Source organism: Caenorhabditis remanei, chromosome I, assembly GCF_010183535.1.
Source record: "Caenorhabditis remanei strain PX506 chromosome I, whole genome shotgun sequence".
In the NCBI taxonomy this organism is placed as follows: domain Eukaryota; kingdom Metazoa; phylum Nematoda; class Chromadorea; order Rhabditida; family Rhabditidae; genus Caenorhabditis; species Caenorhabditis remanei.
The window spans coordinates 452,022-469,110 of record NC_071328.1 but is presented as its reverse complement, the minus strand read 5'-3'; the positions used below and the strand labels follow the sequence as shown (position 1 = coordinate 469,110).

Genomic DNA, 17,089 nt, shown 5'->3' with positions numbered 1-17,089 from the left:
TTTCGGAATAGAATTACTAAGAAAAGAGATGGCTCAAAATATCTTGAGCTGGCGTACCTTGAGCGCGTTTTTCACTATCTCAGACTAAATTTGCGGTGGAAATCCGATTTTCCTGTTATTTAAAAAAAAATTATTTACAAAAATAACCCAATTTTCACTTCCAGATCCCCGGAAACTTAATAAAAATTGACAATTTTGACCAATCTACCAATGAATTTCTTATAAAACTTGGCATTATACACATTTATAGCTAAAATAGGCTCACATTGGCCGTTTTCTTCCCAATTTTACATTCGAAATGTCTATTTTTCCGCAATTTCCTTCATCTCATTTCCATCAATTTCAGCCTATTTTCAGTTTGTCATCAAATGAACAGAAGAAAGCGCGTCGCCGACGCGGAACCCGAGAAAGATGTTGCATCCACTTCGGCTGGTGTCAAGAAGCGAAAAGGACGAATGACGTTGGCGGAGAAGGAGAAACGCGATTTCGAGGTGAGAAATGACCACAAAAATCGGGTTTTTGAGAGATTTTTGATCAAAAATCTCGTTTTTCGTCATTTTTTGACAGAAAATCTTTTTTTAACCGATTTATTTCCAATTTTCGATAGAAAATCTCGATTTTTTCTAATTTTTGACCGATTCTTGATAGAAAATCCCTTTTTGTCGCAAATTTTTAATCGAAAATCGCTATTTTTTATCGGAAATTCGTATTTTTCTCGGTTTTTGATCGAAAATCCCGATTTTTCGCCTATTTTTGATCGAAACTTCCTGTTGTTTAACCGATTTTTCATCAAAAGTCCCTATTTTTCGGCAGTTTTTGACCAAAAATCCATTTTTGATTGAAAATCCCGAGTTTTCCGCCGAAACAGCCTCGAAACTATATATTTTCTTACAGCTCGCGAAAGGAACGTACGTCATGTCGAAACTTCGTCGCCACCGAAACACCGCCGGCGACGATTCGGTATTCGAGAGTTTTCTCCGCGTACCGTCACGTCGTCTCGAACCAGAATACTATGAGAAGGTCAAGGAGCCGATTGATATCACCACTATTCAGCATAAACTCAAAAATCCAGATTATTCGACGTATGACGAGTTTAAGAAGGATTTCGCCATGTTTATCAAGAATAATTTGGCTTATTATCAGGTAAAAATGACAATTTCAGCTCAAAATCCGGGTTTTCCGACCAAAATCATATAACTTTACGATAAGAACGGCACTTTTGGCTCCCAATTTTGAATTTTCTGATTCTAAACCGATCTGAGATCATTGGAATGGATATAATTGATTTCAGAGAGAAAATTCAGCTTGCCTGATAAATTTTTAGCTGAAAAAATGGAATTTCAGCTCAAAATCAGATTTTCAGCTCAGAAATCGGGCTTTTTTTGAGTTTGTAAACTCTAAAACCAGTTTTAGCGGAATATTAACTGTTTCAGGGCAAATTTCCATCCCAAATGATTTCAAATCGGTTTAGAATCAGAAAATTGAGAATCGGGAGCTAAAAATGTCATTTTTATCGTAAAGTAACCTGATTTTGGTCGTAAAACCCGGATTTTGATGCCTCGACGGGGTTTTCCTGCGAAAATCATGTTACTTTTTGATAAAAACGACATTTTTAGCTTTTCCCGATTTGAGATTATTGGAATGGAAATTTGCCCTGAAACAGCTGAAATTCCACTGAAAACTTGCAAAAAATCGCGGAATTTCGATATTTTCTGTTACAACTGAAAATTCCTAACTTCAGCAACTAAATCTTCCCTTTCCAGCCAGAAATATGAGCTTTTTTACACTTAAAACCCCGATTTTTCAGTTCAGAATACTCGAAAATCCTATTTTTAGATCGGAAATTCACGATTTTCACTACAAAACTAATTTTTTCTTATTGAGTACTTCAAAACTCGGTTTTCGAACTCTGGAACATCGGAAAATTACACATTTTATGTCATATTCAATTTTCGGGTTCCCTTTTTCCAGCCCAAAATCTGAGTTTTTTGCTCAAAATCGGGTGTTCTTGCTTGTTTTTCACTAAAAACACCAATTTTCCGTACAAATTCTTCGAAAATGCACTATTTTCACTCAAAAACTCGGTTTTTGAACCTTTTCGGTCACTGAAACCTCGCGCATTTTACCTCAAAACCCTTTAAAATTTTCAGAAAGGCTCCGATGAGCACAAGGATATGCTGAAAATCCAGGATCTCTACAAGACGACATGCGAAAAAGTGGATTCCGGCGAGTATCTGGATGATCAAGACGTCGACGATACTCCAGGTGCTCCCGTAGACAGCGATATTGAAGACGTGACACCAGAAGAATCGGAAGGGGCGGAGACTGGTGGAGAATCATCGCGTGACGTCACTCCAATGGAATTAGACGATTTCATGTTGTGTGATTTATTGGGTGCCGTACTGGAAGCCACTGATTCCTCAAATCGAATTCTGTGTCCACCGTTCCGAGTGCTTCAATCAAGAGAGGATTTCCCACAGTATTATGAGAAAATCGCGAAACCGATCGATCTGAAAACGATCGCTCAGAACGGGAAGCAACATAAGTATGCGACGATGTCACAACTCAAAGATGATCTCTTTCTTTTATTCAAAAACGCTCAACAATTCAGTGGAAAAGGATCGGATATCTGGAAAGACGCAGAACAATTGAAGCAAATTGTGAAGGATAAAATTGCGAAGATCGAGGAGAAAGGAGTTCATCCGATGCGGAAAGCCAAATCGATTCGACTCGTTGACGCGTTGCTCACCGCCGTCGCAGTTAATGACAACTTTTCGGAGGATTCTGAAGAGGATGAGGAGACGGAGAATAATGAGGAACCGATGTGGAGATTGTATTGGACGATACGGAATGCGGCGGATGAGAAGGATCAAAGTGTCACTCTTGCTGATAACTTTTTGGAATTGCCTAGCAAAGAGTAAGGGAAAGTGACTGGAAAAGGTCTAAAAATGACCTGAAAATAGAATATAGACGGTCTGAAACAGTTCTGGCGCGCCTGTGGCGCGATTTTTTATTCTTTCATTTTGATAAATGACCGAAAATTTCTGGAAAATAGCTGAAAAACGGTCAGAAACAGAACTAGGGACATCTGATGCACCTTGAGCGCATTTCGAAAGACATTTGAGACAATTTCGGCACCAAACAGTGATAAGCTGAAAAAAGTAGAACTGGCGCACCTTTGACTTCGAAAAAATGACCGGAAATCGCAAGAAAAAACGTCTCCGGCACCCCAGACGACACTTGTTCCTTCTAAAACGCGCCGACGACACGCCAGTTCTCCAAGAAACAATGAAATATCGAAATTAGCGAAGTTTCTGAGCGAGTTTTGTCTTGCTGAGTTCATGAAATCGATACGAATCAGAATACTTGATTGAATTTCGCTTTAAAACAAGTTTTTTGACCTCAACATGAAGTTTTGGAACCTAAAATGCTGATTTTTTGCGTTTTCAGCTCTGAAATGTTCATTTAGAATTGAAAAATCATGTTTTGAAGCGGAATTCGACCGGAAAATCGCAGAATCAGCGCGATTTTGAGTGCTCAACATGTCAAAACCCGCTTAGAAACCTCAAAAATTTATCTGAAACGTAGCATTTTTCATTGATATTTTGAGACTCCGCCCACTTTTTAGCGGATTTCAAAGCGAATTTTTTGAAAATTGTAGAGTTTCTGACCGCGTTTTCAGCTCCGAAACTTCATTTTGAGTTGAATTTTTGCGATTTTTCTGTAATTTGAGCTTCTAAAATCATAAATTCCATTCGATACCTCTCAATATAAACATAAAACATTCCCCCACTCAACGCCCCAAGTAATTCCAGACAATACCCCGACTACTACGATGAGATAAAGCAGCCCGTGTCGATATTCATGATCAATAAACGACTCAAAAACGGTCAATACGATTTCAAGACGCTCGTCGCCGACCTAATGACAATGTATTCCAACGCATTCGAGTATAATCTCGAATCTTCTGAAGTCTGCGTCGCCGCTCAGAAGTTGAAGACGTTGACAATTGCCACGTGTAAACAGTTGACTCCGTCATTCGATATGTCTCAATACGAACCCGCACCGGCTAGTTTGACGCCTCAGAAGCCAAAAGCGACGCCGCATAGACGTCAGATCAAGATTGAGATGCCTGACACGGATTCGGAGGATTCTAGAGTGAGTTTTGGCTGCTGAAAATAATAGAATTGATGAGATGTTAAGTCTAAAATCGGTGAAAAATCATTGAATTCAGCAGTTTCAAGCTTAAAAACGGTACAAATCGTAGAATTCGGGGGATGTTAAGTCTAAAATCGCTCAAAAATCTGAAACTTTGTTCATTTTCACTTAAAAAACATAGAATTTAGGAGATTTTAAGCCTAAAAACGCTTAAAAAAAGGAATTTCAAGTCTAAAATCGCTGAAAAATCCCATTTCCAGACGCCACCACCTTCGCACAAACGAAAATCGCCGAAAAAACAACGTCTGGATGCGAATGGACAGCCTATCTCGACATCCACTGCCGGCTATAAGGGAGGACGCAAATCGTTCTCTTCCATCGACCCGAATGCTGCATTTATGAAGCAGAAGGGCATGATGCAGGCCTTGTGGAATGTTATTCATCAGTATAGAGTGAGTCTGAGACTGGAAATTGCTGAAAATCTGAGAAAAATCGGTCGGAAACAGTGTTTTACGGCGGCTGGTGCACCTTTGGCTCGGGTTTTCATTTTGAAAAATGACCGAAAATCGCTGGAAAATAGCTAAAAATCGGTCTGAAACAGGGTCTAGGACGCTGGTGCACCTTGAGCTCGTTTCAGATGAGATTTGACGCATTAACCAGCTGAAAAAGTAGGTCTGGCGCACCTTGAGCGCGCTTTTTCAGGATTAAAAATCACATTTTCTATTTAAAAATGAATGGAAATCGCTGAAAATAGCTATAAATCAATCTGAAACGGTGATACGTCTGGTGCGCCTTGAGCGCGATTCTTTCATTTCTAAATAATCAAATTTTCTGAAATTTGATCGAAAATCACGTCTGGCGCGCCTTGGGCGCGTTTCAGGATAAAATTACTAAGAAAAGGGTGGAAATGACTCACAATCAGAATATAGTCACCTGGCGCACCTCGAGCGCGTTTTTTCAGTATCTCAGGCTAAATTTATGCTGAAAATCTGTTTTTTCTGCTATTTTAAGAAAACTTCTTCCCAGAAATCACGAAAACAACCCATTTTTCACTTCCAGATCCTGGGAAAAATTTATTTGAAAATGACCGAAAACTCCACGAAAATAAAAATAAATCGGTCTGAAACAGTGCCAATAACGGCTGGTGCACCTTGAGCGCGTTTTAGCAGTATCTTAGGCTAAATTTGCGCTGAAAATCCGATTTTTCTGCTATTTTGATAGTATTTTCTCCCCAAAAACCCCCTAAACAACTTCTTTTTCACTTGCAGATCCCGGGAAACGCGAGCTACTGGCCAGCCGGGGCGTTCATCGAACTTCCATCAGCCAAACAATATCCAGAATACTATCAAATAATTCAAAATCCGATCGATATGAAACTGATTCGTCACCGTATCGACACTCATCAGTATCCACAAGTCGATGCAATGATTGCCGATTGTCGTCTGATGTTTTCGAATGCAAGAGATTTCAACGAGCCGAGTTCTCATATTCATATGGATGCAATTCAGTTGGAGAGACAAGTCCTACGTGCTTACGAGGGAATGAGGAATCAGATGCAACATGGAGGAGGAGCAGGAATTCCACAGCCATACAATATTCCGCCGACTTCTATGCCAACGACTCCACACTCGTCGTCTTCTAGTTTGAATATGATGAAATTGTTAGTAAATAGCAATTTTCAGTGGAAAATTTAGTTTTTTTAAAGCAAAATTGACATTTTTGAGCTTTTTCAAGCTAAAAATTAATTTCCGGCCACCTTTTATGCGAAAATTGATTCAATTATCAAAAATGCTTCAAATTCATCATTTTCGGCTCTCATGTGTCTGAAATTGATGGATTTCTATAGACTCATAACGACAAACTTCGAAAAGTAACGAATTTTTGGCTCAGAACGGCAATTTTCAGTGAAAAATTTTGTTTCTTTAAAGCAAAATTGATGTTTCAAGCAAAAAACTAGTTTTTGGATGTCTGAAAATAGATATTCAGGCTCAAACCAAGTTTTCTCGAATTTTCTTTGCGAGAATTGACTTTTTCTCAGTTTTCTCATTGAAAACTGCTTCAAATTATTCATTTACAGCCCTTATATATCTGAAATTGATTGATTTCATTTCTAAGAATCATATCAAAAAACTAGAAAATAATCGATTTTTTGCAGTTTTCATAGCAAAAAACCGAAAATGCCCTATTTTATGAGCATATAATTGAGCTGCATATAGCTATGTCTAAAACTGGTCGATTTCTTCAGTCTCACATCGAAAAACTCGAAAAAAAACGAAAAGACTTGATAATTTTCTAATTTTTCGATCAAAAACTCTTCAGATTCCTATTTTTCAGCTCTAATCTTTTAAAGATAGAGCTAAAATGTAAATTTCTGTTCTCTTTGCTATGAAAAATGCAAAAACTCCCAAATTTTCGGTTTTTTCCATCCAAAACTCTCAAATATTAGACTCCGCCCCCATTCTATTCAATTTTTTTCCAGAAAAACGCCAAAAGTGGAAACACGCGGTCGCAAGAAGAAGTATCCAGATGAGATTGACGAAGAAGAGCTCGCCCGGATTCAATTGCAACAACAAGAACGTCGAATGGAAGAGGCGATTGCTCAATTGCCAATAGAAGAGCAGAAGATGTGGAGACTATTCAAATCAATGAAAGACGTCCGAGAAGAGGGAACGAACCGCCCGTTGGCAGTGAATTTCATGAGACTTCCGACGAAAGAAGAGTTTCCAGCGTACTATGACGTCATCAAGAAGCCAATGGATATGATGAGAATTAAGGCGAAATTGGAGAATCGACAGTATGTTACGCTGCTTGATGTGGTGTCGGATTACATGTTAATGCTGTCAAACGCCTGTAAATTCAACGAAACGGATTCGGATATCTATAAAGAGGCGGTGTCTCTTCAGAAGGCTTTGCTGGAAATGAAGAGAGAATTGGATACCGGAGAGGACGCCCCAAGGGTTCAAGTGGAGTTGAGAACTATATTCACGAGTATATTCGCTTCGTTATTCGCGAAAAAAGATGAATCCGGACGGTGCTATGCGGATGATTTGACAGAGTTCACTGAGGTTCTGAAGGCTAACGGCGTGCCCCCTGCCGAGTGGCCGTACACGTTGGATCAGATTAAGATGAATATAGACAAGTGTAGATATCGACGACTTGATAAACTACAAAAAGACTTTTTCGATTTGTTTGAACGGGCGAGAGAACTGTCGAAAGTTGGTTCGAGAATGTATGAAGCTGCTTGCTTCCTACAGAAAGCGTTCTGTGTGGAGAGAGATTCCCGGTGTAAAGATGTGATACACTCGAATTCGTATTCGGTTATAGAGAAGGATATTGATGAGGCGATTGAGAAGGAACGGGCGGTCAAGGCCAAGGAGGAGCATGATGAGGATGGGGGCAACTCGGGAGGAGCTAGTGGAAGACCGGCGCCGATTAAGAGAAATGTAAGGGATTTAGAAGGAAAAAAGTCTGAAAAATACCCAAAGAATGAGTGTTTTAAAGGTTTTTTCTCATGTTAAAACCATGAAATTTAGGCTGAAAGAACTATTTTTTCAAAAACATTTTATGAAAATCATGAAATCTCGGCTGTAAAAGTGATTTTCAGACTAAACTTTGGCTTGGAATGAGAAAACGACGATTTTTCTAGTCAAAGTCTAGAAATAACCTAAAAATGGGATTTTAGAAGAGTTCTTCATGCGAAACTCTTCATTTTTTGTCTGAAAATCTGGAAATTTCGACTGAAGTAGTGGTTTTCAGACGAATTTATAAGAAAACGCGATATAATGAACCTCCTAGACATCTTTCATGCAATTTTCTATAGAGTCTGAAAAATACCCTGAACAGGAGGATTTTAGGACGGATTTTTCATGTGAAATATTAATTTTTTGTCTAAAAATCTGGAACTTTTGAAGATTTGAGAAAATTTCCGCTATTTTCAGAAAAAATCAAAATCGGATATAGATAGATTTTCAGAATATATATATATATATATATATATACTTTTTTCAAAAAATCAGCTGTCTCACATTCAAATTTCATCATTTCAGCCTGTTGTTTACGTTTATTGCGGAAATTATAGGTCTAGAGATGAAAATGTCGGGATTTTCCTCTGAAAAATTGTGTTTTTAGTCGATTCTATGCCATTTTCACCAATTCACACCCAATTCTTTCAGAGAGCGAAGAGATTTTGTACTGAAAATTGGAAAAAAAAAGAATTTTATTATACAGTTCTTCTCCCTAAATTTCATTGTTTTAACCTACTCATTTTTAGGGTATTTTTCATACTTTTGATTCGAAAAATTGTGGTTTTATAGTCGATTTTCACTTATTTTCTTCCAGGAAAGCGAAGTAGAAATGGAGGATATCGAAATCGAGGGCTCAAAATACTCGGCTCCATGCTACGCGTACATTTCGCGTACCGACGAGAAGAAAACGCCTCTTCATATCTTCCGAATCGAGCGAACTTTCAAAGATGAACACGGCGAGAAAGCGGTTTCAGGTCATTGGGTATATCGACCAGAGGAGACTTTACACTTGGCGAATCGAAAATTTATGAAACAAGAGGTTTTCATTACTCCATTCCGTGATACTCTTCTAGCTGACCGTCTACGTGGATTGTGTTGCGTCGTGTCACTCGCCACGTTCTCCACGAAGATTCTGACGGATTTCTCCGAAGAGGACGTCTATTTGTGTGAATATAAATATCACGGAAAACCAAAGTATTTCTCGAAACTGAGATCATGGCCGTTTGCATCAGAAGACGAGGAGTTGGAATTCACGAAACGACAGAAAACAATGACTCCCAAGAGAATTCTGACGGCGGCGGATTCAGAAGGCAATTCTGGAAAAGATGAAGAAGACGTCGTTGAGGATGAGGAGGAGAATGAAGAGGATCGAGCACGGTTGGAAGTTGCTTTGGATATTGATAGATATGAATTCGAAGCCTCAAAGGAAGACAAGAAGACGTTTTACCAACAGATTCGTAGTGCCACTGGAAAATTCTACTGGTTGGGACAGTTTGTGTTGGTATTCAATCCACTCAAACCGTTGTGTGATGTGATGCGCATTAATAAGATTTGGAGAGATGAGGAGTGAGTTTGAGGGAAGGAATTCGGAGATTTTCAGCATTTTCAGACGAAAAATTGGTTTTTTAGAGTAAATAAGTTAATCTTGATTTCCAGCCTTGCAACTCCAATTTTGAGTTCAAAAATTAGGTTTTTGAGTCAAAATGAAGGAAATAGCTGAAAATTTTGGAGTTTTTCAGCCAAAAATGCAGTTTTTGAGTATTTTCAGACGAAAATTTGGCTTTTAGAGTCAATTTTTAAGTTTTTCAGCTAAAAACTGATTGAGCCTTCATATCCAAAATTTCAGCTGAAAAAATGCAGTTTTTGAGTCAAAATGCACACTTTCACCGTTTCTGAATTTAAAAAAAAACCGAAATTTTCAGAGTTTTTTACCCAAAACTGATGTTTTAGCCATGAAATATCAATTTTAGCTGAAAAAATTGATTATTTTACAATTTCAGGTCAAAAATTCAGTTTTATCATTGAAATTGTTAAATATGACCTTCAATTTCTCCCTTTTTCAGCGGCATCGAATGGTTCTCCGGCTGTTGGTTCGCCCGCCCATCTGAAACCATCCACGACGAGGGACGCCTATTCTTCCAGAATGAGGTTATCGGTGTCTATCGGAATGATGAGACGAGAAAGTTGTGCGAAATTCAACGAGTTTGTGATGTGATGCCAGCCAAGACTTATGTTAAACGTGAGTTTTACGCTGAAAATTTGCGGTTTTTGATGAGAAAATGCGGCCAACGACACACCAGACAACCTAAATTATGATTTTCCTGCTTAGAAACGCGCCCAACGACACGCCAGACAACCCAAATTATGATTTTCCTGCTTAGAAAGGCGCCCAACGACACGCCAGACAACCCAAATTATGATTTTCCTGCTTAGAAACGCGCCCAACGACACGCCAGACAACCCAAATTATGATTTTCCTTCTTAAAACGCGCCCAACGACACGCCAGACAACCGAAATTATGATTTTCCTGCTTAGAAAGGCGCCCAACGACACGCCAGACAACCCAAATTATGATTTTCCTGCTATGAAACGCGCCCAACGACACGCCAGACTCTGGTTTTTTCAGAACGCCAAACGGAAATATCAGAATGCGACGTTTTCGTGTGTGAAACTATGGTCAACGGAAGCGCTGACGCTCCAGAAGACTGTTCTTTACTCGGTTTTCCGATGACGACGGACGAATTCACAGAGACACAAACTATGAATTTGGACTATTCGAAAGCGATGAGAAAGATGAAGGTTTGTTGCGAAAATCTAAAAGATTTTAGGGTTCGAAAGACAAAAATTCGAAAAATTTAGGTCTGAAATTCTTTTTTGATCTACCAGGAAAATTCCAAAATTCGGCGGTCAAATATTAGAATTTTGGGTTTTTTCTCGATCTTCATGAGGTTTTTACATACATTTCCGCGTTTTCTTCGGTTTTTCCGCGATTTCAGATTATGGGATACGGTATTCTAGATGTTGAATCATATAGGTACCCTATTTTTCAATTTTATCTGAAAATTTGGATTTTTGTGCTTGAAAATCTCATTTTCAGCTTTTCCAACGCTATTTCAGCAAGTTATATCATAGAGATGCTCTTATAATATATTTTTCCTCGTTTTCTTCGGCTTTTCGACGATTCGCATTTTCAGCTTTTCCGACACTATTTCAGCAAGTTTCCTTTTTCGTCGATTTTTTGTCGATTTCAGCATATGGCTTACGGTGTTTTAGCACATTTCGTCAGAATTCACAGATTATCTGAAATTTCGAATTGTCTGGAAATCGCATTTCAGCTAAATGTAATTGTATAGGTTATATCATACGCGTACAATCCGAAATTTTGAAGTTTCCCTATCATTTTGGTCTGAAAATCGAATTTCCAACTCTATTTCAGCAAGTTATATCATATTGTCGATTTCAGTCTGTGGGCTACGGTAGTTTAGGACTTTCCACAGATTTTCTGAAATATTGAATGAATTTTAGTCTGGAAATTGCATTTCCAGCTATTCCATCTTAATATAATTCCATCCGAAATTGTGAAGTTTTTCCAAATATTTTTGTCTGGAAATCATGATTTCTGAACTCCCACTCTTTGCATAAAACAATCGCCTCCAAAAACGATTATTTTCCACTCCCACTCGTCGCCATTCCCATTTCTCTTCATCTTCATTCTCAAATCTCTTCTTTCCACATTTTTCTCTCCTTTTTTGGCTTCATCCCCTCCGTTCACTAAGCTCCACCCCTCCTGGAGCCAACGTCTTCTTTTTCTTCGCCGATTTCTTCCGTTTCTCTCAGTTTCTCATTCAACATCTTCGTCATTATCAGCAAGAGATTAGAAGTGATAAGTGGAGAGAGACCACGACGACGTCGTTGGCGATGGGAGCAGGAGCAGCAGCTGTCTTCTTCAGCTAATTGTCTCCTCCTCGACGTCTCTCTCTCACTTTCGCAACTCTGCGTCTCTCCGAGAACGTCGCTACTCTCATCTCGTCTAATGGGAGGTTTCTCTATGAGGGGTGGCCTCGATTGTGTGTGCGTCGGGCTGTCCCCGCTGTCGGGGATAGAAGACTGCACACACACACATCGATCGGCGGCCCTGAGAGGCCTCTGAGAGACCGCTAGATGATCAGAGAAACGGAGAGACTATGAGACCACCGGAGGGTGCAGACGACGAGAAAGATGAGAGAGTGCGGTGCGCACGGAGACCGTCAGACGTCAGAAGGTCGTGAAGAGGGGAGGAAACACACATCGAGGAGTCTATATGGTTTTTCCTTGTGTGTGAGAGAGTCTCTCTCTCTCTGTCTATCTGTCGCTGCTTGCGGGGAGACCCCCTGGCTGTGTGTGCGTACAGGCAGAAGACGAAACTGCGAGGTCCACCACCACGACCAGCAGGATCCCCCCGCGGGCTCTCTCCGCGCCTGCAGCACGCCCGTTGCACTCTGCTGCATGCAGCAGGCAGCGTACTTTTATTTTTCTTCTTCATCTCGTCGCCCCCTTCCACCACCACCACCGCTCACCTCCTCTACTATCCCTTTCCGTGTCGTCTCCTCCCCACGGTGTGTTGTTCACGGTGTGGTGGTGGCGGCGACGCTGCCCCAGTGACCCCAGTGTTACGGTAGGCGCCGCCCACTTCCTCCTCCCAGAAGACTCCCCAGAAGGCTGAGCCATCTGGGGAGATCTAGGGAGCCAGTGGCCACCACCTGCTAGATGAGTGGAGAGGGAGAGAGAAAGAGCACAAGAACATAGTATAGTAGGATTCTGATGTCATCTAGATTCTCTGAAAATCAAGAGATTCCTGGAAGTCGTAAAGTTTATTTCCTTATAAACTGACGTCATCTAGTTCCAGACTTTATGACCTTCTGGATTCCAGGGAATTCCTTTATTTAACAGATTTTCGGATTCTCAAGCGATTTCAATACAGAATTAGCATATTTCTGCCCGTATTCTATGTTTAAGATACAAAATTATAGAAATGACGCTAAAAATGAGTTATTTGAGACTGAAATGTGTCCCAAACTCTTCTAATAAAAGGGCATGTCCTAGATTCAGCACTATTAGAAGAGTTTGAGACATGTTTCAGTCTCAAATAACTCATTTTTAGCGTCAAATAGCGTTATTTCTATAATTTTGAATCTTTAACATAGAATTTGGGCAGGAATATGAAGATTCTGTCGTGAAATCGCTCGAAAATCGAATTTTCAGAAGTGTTCTGATTCTAGGTTATTCACTAGGCTTCTGATTCCTAGATATCGTTGTTTCCGAGTTTAGAATCGCTGAATTCCAACAAAAATTCACCGAAAATCTGTGAAAATCCTGAATTTTGGATCCTCAGGTCATCTAAAAGCCCTTTTTCCTCATGTAACTTTGCTCTGACGTCTTCTGAATCATCTGAATCACTTCATAACTCTTACCAATTTGCAGACGTACAAACTGAACGTGTCGATTCCGAATGAAGAAGTGCTCTTCTACAAACAAGCAATAAAAATGGAAAAAGAGCTCTCACCACTTCTCAAAGGCGACGGATCGATGCCCCTCGACCATCTCGACGAAATGATGGACGACGACACAGACGGAAGTGAATCCGTCACGTCAAGCATACACCCAGCAGGACGTCATCTGAAGGAGGAGACGCCGGCTCCATCGACGACGGCGACACCTTCTGTATCCTCACCGCCCGTGTCGTCTGTGCCACAGGATACACCGATTATGACACCGAAAGTTGTCAAAAGTAAATCCGGATACATTTTATTCTCTGCAGAAGTTCGTAAACGAATTATGCATGAGAATCCGGACGCAGGATTCGGTGAAGTGTCGAAAATAGTTGGAATAGAGGTATAGAATGTCTGAAAATAACCATCTAATTTCAAAAATTTTTCAGTGGAAAAAGTTGTCGGAAGAGCAAAAGAAGCATTACGAGATGCGTGCGGAAGTGGTCGCTGTCGAGAAAGCGAAACAGGATGCGATCAAAGCGACACAAGCGATGACACTGGCGCCCGGACAGATTCGAATCTTCCAGTGTAAATGGGCGGCGTGCGATTTTCAGTACGAATCGGAGCCCGCGCTTCTGGAACATGTTATACAACATCATACGAGTCAAATCATCAGTGAGTCACGGGGTGAGCGGAGACAGTTGGTGTCGTTTGTCGTGGGGGTTTACGGAGTGGTTACGGTGGTGTAGATTTACGGGGCAGCTAGATGTAGATTTACGCTATTTGATGTAGATTTACGGGAACTAGGTGTGAAGTTACGGAAGTTAAATGTGGATTTACTGTATTTACCGTAAATACTGTTTTATAACTGCACCTGTAATAGAACGGCATCTGTATTATAACGGCACCCCATCTATACTCAGAATTCATGAATGTGATCATCCCCGTGGTCTTTCTTGGTTTTGATTAAAAGCAACGTGCTTAGTAACTTGTAAATTAACAAATAGAACGTCCAAAAAAAGTTTTTCCGGTAAATTTTAATAAGTTTCTGAAACCACAGAATTTCTCTGGGAGCCGGTTGAAAAATATAACGGCATGCCGTTATAATACAGTATTTACGGTAGTTGTCGATTCACGCAATTTGATGTAGATTTACTGTGTCTAGATATCGATTTACGGAGGATAGGTGTAGATTTACAGAGGTTAGATGTGGATTTACGGGAACTAGGGATCGATTTACAGAGGTTAGATGTGGATTCACGCAATTTTATGCAGATTTACTGTATCTAGGAGCCGAAAAAATGTCCGAAAATAGGTGAAGTTGGCTTATTTCTGTCGGTTTTGATCGATATTTCCTCATTTTTGGCCATTTTTTGCTCATTCTCTTGACATTTATCCCATTTGTGGTGTAAAACGGTCGAAAATTGGGGCAGCGTCACCAATCGATTTACGGCTTTTGTAGATTTACGAGCATTTAGCAACTAGATGTGTATAAAGTTTGGTGTAGATTTACGAGGTGTTATGTAGAATTACCAAAACCTATCATCTTATTTTGCAGTGGACAGTGACCAACAATTCGTTTGCATGTGGATGACGTGTCTTCGTAATCGAAAAGACGGAAAACCATTCCCCTCGCTGCCACGTCTTCATCGTCACATCAAGGAGAAGCATATGCCAGTCTCGGCACGAAATGTCTACAGTAATCAACTGTGCAAGAATTTCTTCAAAGTGATTCAAACGCCTGGAGACACGGCGCCACGTGTTGTCGCCGCGCCCTACGGACAAATTCAACCGAATGCGCCGCCCGGAGGACAACAGAACGGAGGACAGATTCCATCACAAAATGGAATAAATGGGAATCAGAATGGAGGAGGACAACACCATCAGATTCATCCACAACAACAAATGCAACAACATCATGATCCACACATGCAACAACATTATCAGGTAAGTATCGAAAAAATCGCTATTTTCAGCTGCTTTTAGACAAAAAACCGTGGTTTTTAGCTATTTCTAGTCGGACAATTGCTATTTTTAATCAAAAATCGCTATTTTCAGCCATTTTTAGTCAAAAATCGTTGTTTTTAACACTATTTTCAGTCGCGAAATCGCTATTTTCAACTATTTCTAATTCCTTTTTGATCAATTTTGATGTAAAATTGCTGAAAATTGCTAAAAATGTCAGATTTCGCACTATTTTAAAACAATTTTGATGAAAAATTCATCATTTTTAAGCATTCTTGACGTAAAATTGCTGAATATAACTGAAAATTTCATTATTTTCAACTACTTTCAGTCGAAAATAGGTATTTTCATATATTTTTAGTCGAAAAATCGTTTTTTTTAAACTATTTCCGGTCAAAAAATCGTTATTTTCAACTATTTTCAGTTGAAAAATCGTGATTTTCAACTATTTTTTAACTCCTGAATGACTGAAAATTCCACATTTTCAGCCCGGACCACCTCAACCACACCAATCGATGGGACCACCGCAACAACCAATGCAAAATGGAATGTATCAGCAACAGGGACCATCGAATCCTCAACAATTCCATCAGGTATCTCATCAACAAATGCAACAAGGAGGACAACATCATCCACAACAACAACTGATGCAACAAGTCGTTCAACAACAGATTCCAGACGTCGGACGGACTGTTGTGAGGGCGGCAATTCCCGCGTTCGTCGCGCCGCCCAATCAGATTCATTCGAAGAGAGTTCTCCATTCGGAAGCGTATTTGAAGTGAGTAGATGAGTTTGGTGGCCTAGAATACCGAATTTCGGGGTTCTAGGCTTAAAAATCGCAATTTTACGTCTAAAAATGAGTTAAAAATCGCGATTTTTGACTGATAATAGACACGATTTTTCGACATTTTTTCGTCCCATAATGAAAGCTCAAATGGCCTAGAAAACTCCAAAATTCGGGATTCTAGGCCATCAGACAGCTCAGGTGGTCTAGAATCCCGAAATTTGAATGTTCTATGTCACTGAGCTATCTGATGGCCTAGAAAACCCGAGGGGTTCCAGACCATCTCGAGAGCTTCTAGAATATCGATTTTCGAAAATTGACTTCTATATTCATTTTCTCTTTTTCAGATATATCGAATCGCTCGCTCAAAACCGACAGAAATCGGTGAGTCGATGGGAACGAAGTCTCGCCGCCACCCACCGTAACACGCAGCCATCGAATGGAACTGTCCGGCCGCCAGCTCACTGGATTCGGGTTAGTTTTGGGGGAAAATTAGCTTATTTTTTAGCGGAAATCAGACATTTTTTGAGTTTTTGGCACAATTTTCATCATGAAAACGGGTTTCGGTAGTTTCAGAGCTCTCAAACATCCGCTTGAAAAACTGTTTGAAAAATGAGGTTTTAGGCTGGAAATCTTCATTTTTGCCATCCAAAATACCATAAAAGTGAATTATTTGAAGCTAAAACTGAGATTTTTCAGGTTTTTTAGCGCGATTTCAGCTTTTTGGGAGTTTGAGAGCTGAGAAAACTCGAAAATGTGCACTTTCTGCGCAAAAAACTGTCTATAATGTGATTTACAGTCCAAAATCTGCATTTTTCAGCTTTCCATCTTAAAATCTATTTTTGACCTTATTCTACATTATTTAAAGTTTTCGGCACGATTTTCAGTTTCAGAAACAGTTTTGAACGTTTCTGAGCATAAAAATCTTTTTGAAACTGAAAAAAGAAGCGATTTTCAGCTACTATATGGTATATCTTTATAGCCTAATTTTCCCAATTCTTTAGCGCACGGAAGCGGGCCGCCCTGTCGCCCGAGAAGAAGACGTGACGAAGGCGTTGTGGAAACTTCGCGACGAATTGCTGAAAAGTACGTGTGGATTGGTGATCGATCGACCGACACTCTAAATTCTTTCTCTATGCATTCAATTTTGTCTTTTTTATTTATTTTAATTATTTTTAATCAATTTTTG

General features: G+C 39.9%; 1 protein-coding gene across 1 annotated transcript; it reads left to right on the top strand.

The window, feature by feature from the left end:
* Positions 1–368: 368 nt before the first annotated feature.
* On the top strand, positions 369–17,024 carry GCK72_000064 (uncharacterized protein; the record flags this gene model as incomplete). Its single annotated transcript, XM_003095533.2, has 16 exons — positions 369–491; positions 895–1,143; positions 2,151–2,917; positions 3,816–4,158; positions 4,419–4,610; positions 5,427–5,818; positions 6,638–7,601; positions 8,497–9,248; positions 9,746–9,921; positions 10,310–10,482; positions 13,144–13,554; positions 13,601–13,826; positions 14,710–15,098; positions 15,605–15,894; positions 16,248–16,374; positions 16,905–17,024. 16 exons carry the CDS (start codon positions 369–371, stop codon positions 17,022–17,024), a joined length of 5,694 nt encoding a protein of 1,897 aa, XP_003095581.2.
* Positions 17,025–17,089: the final 65 nt, after the last annotated feature.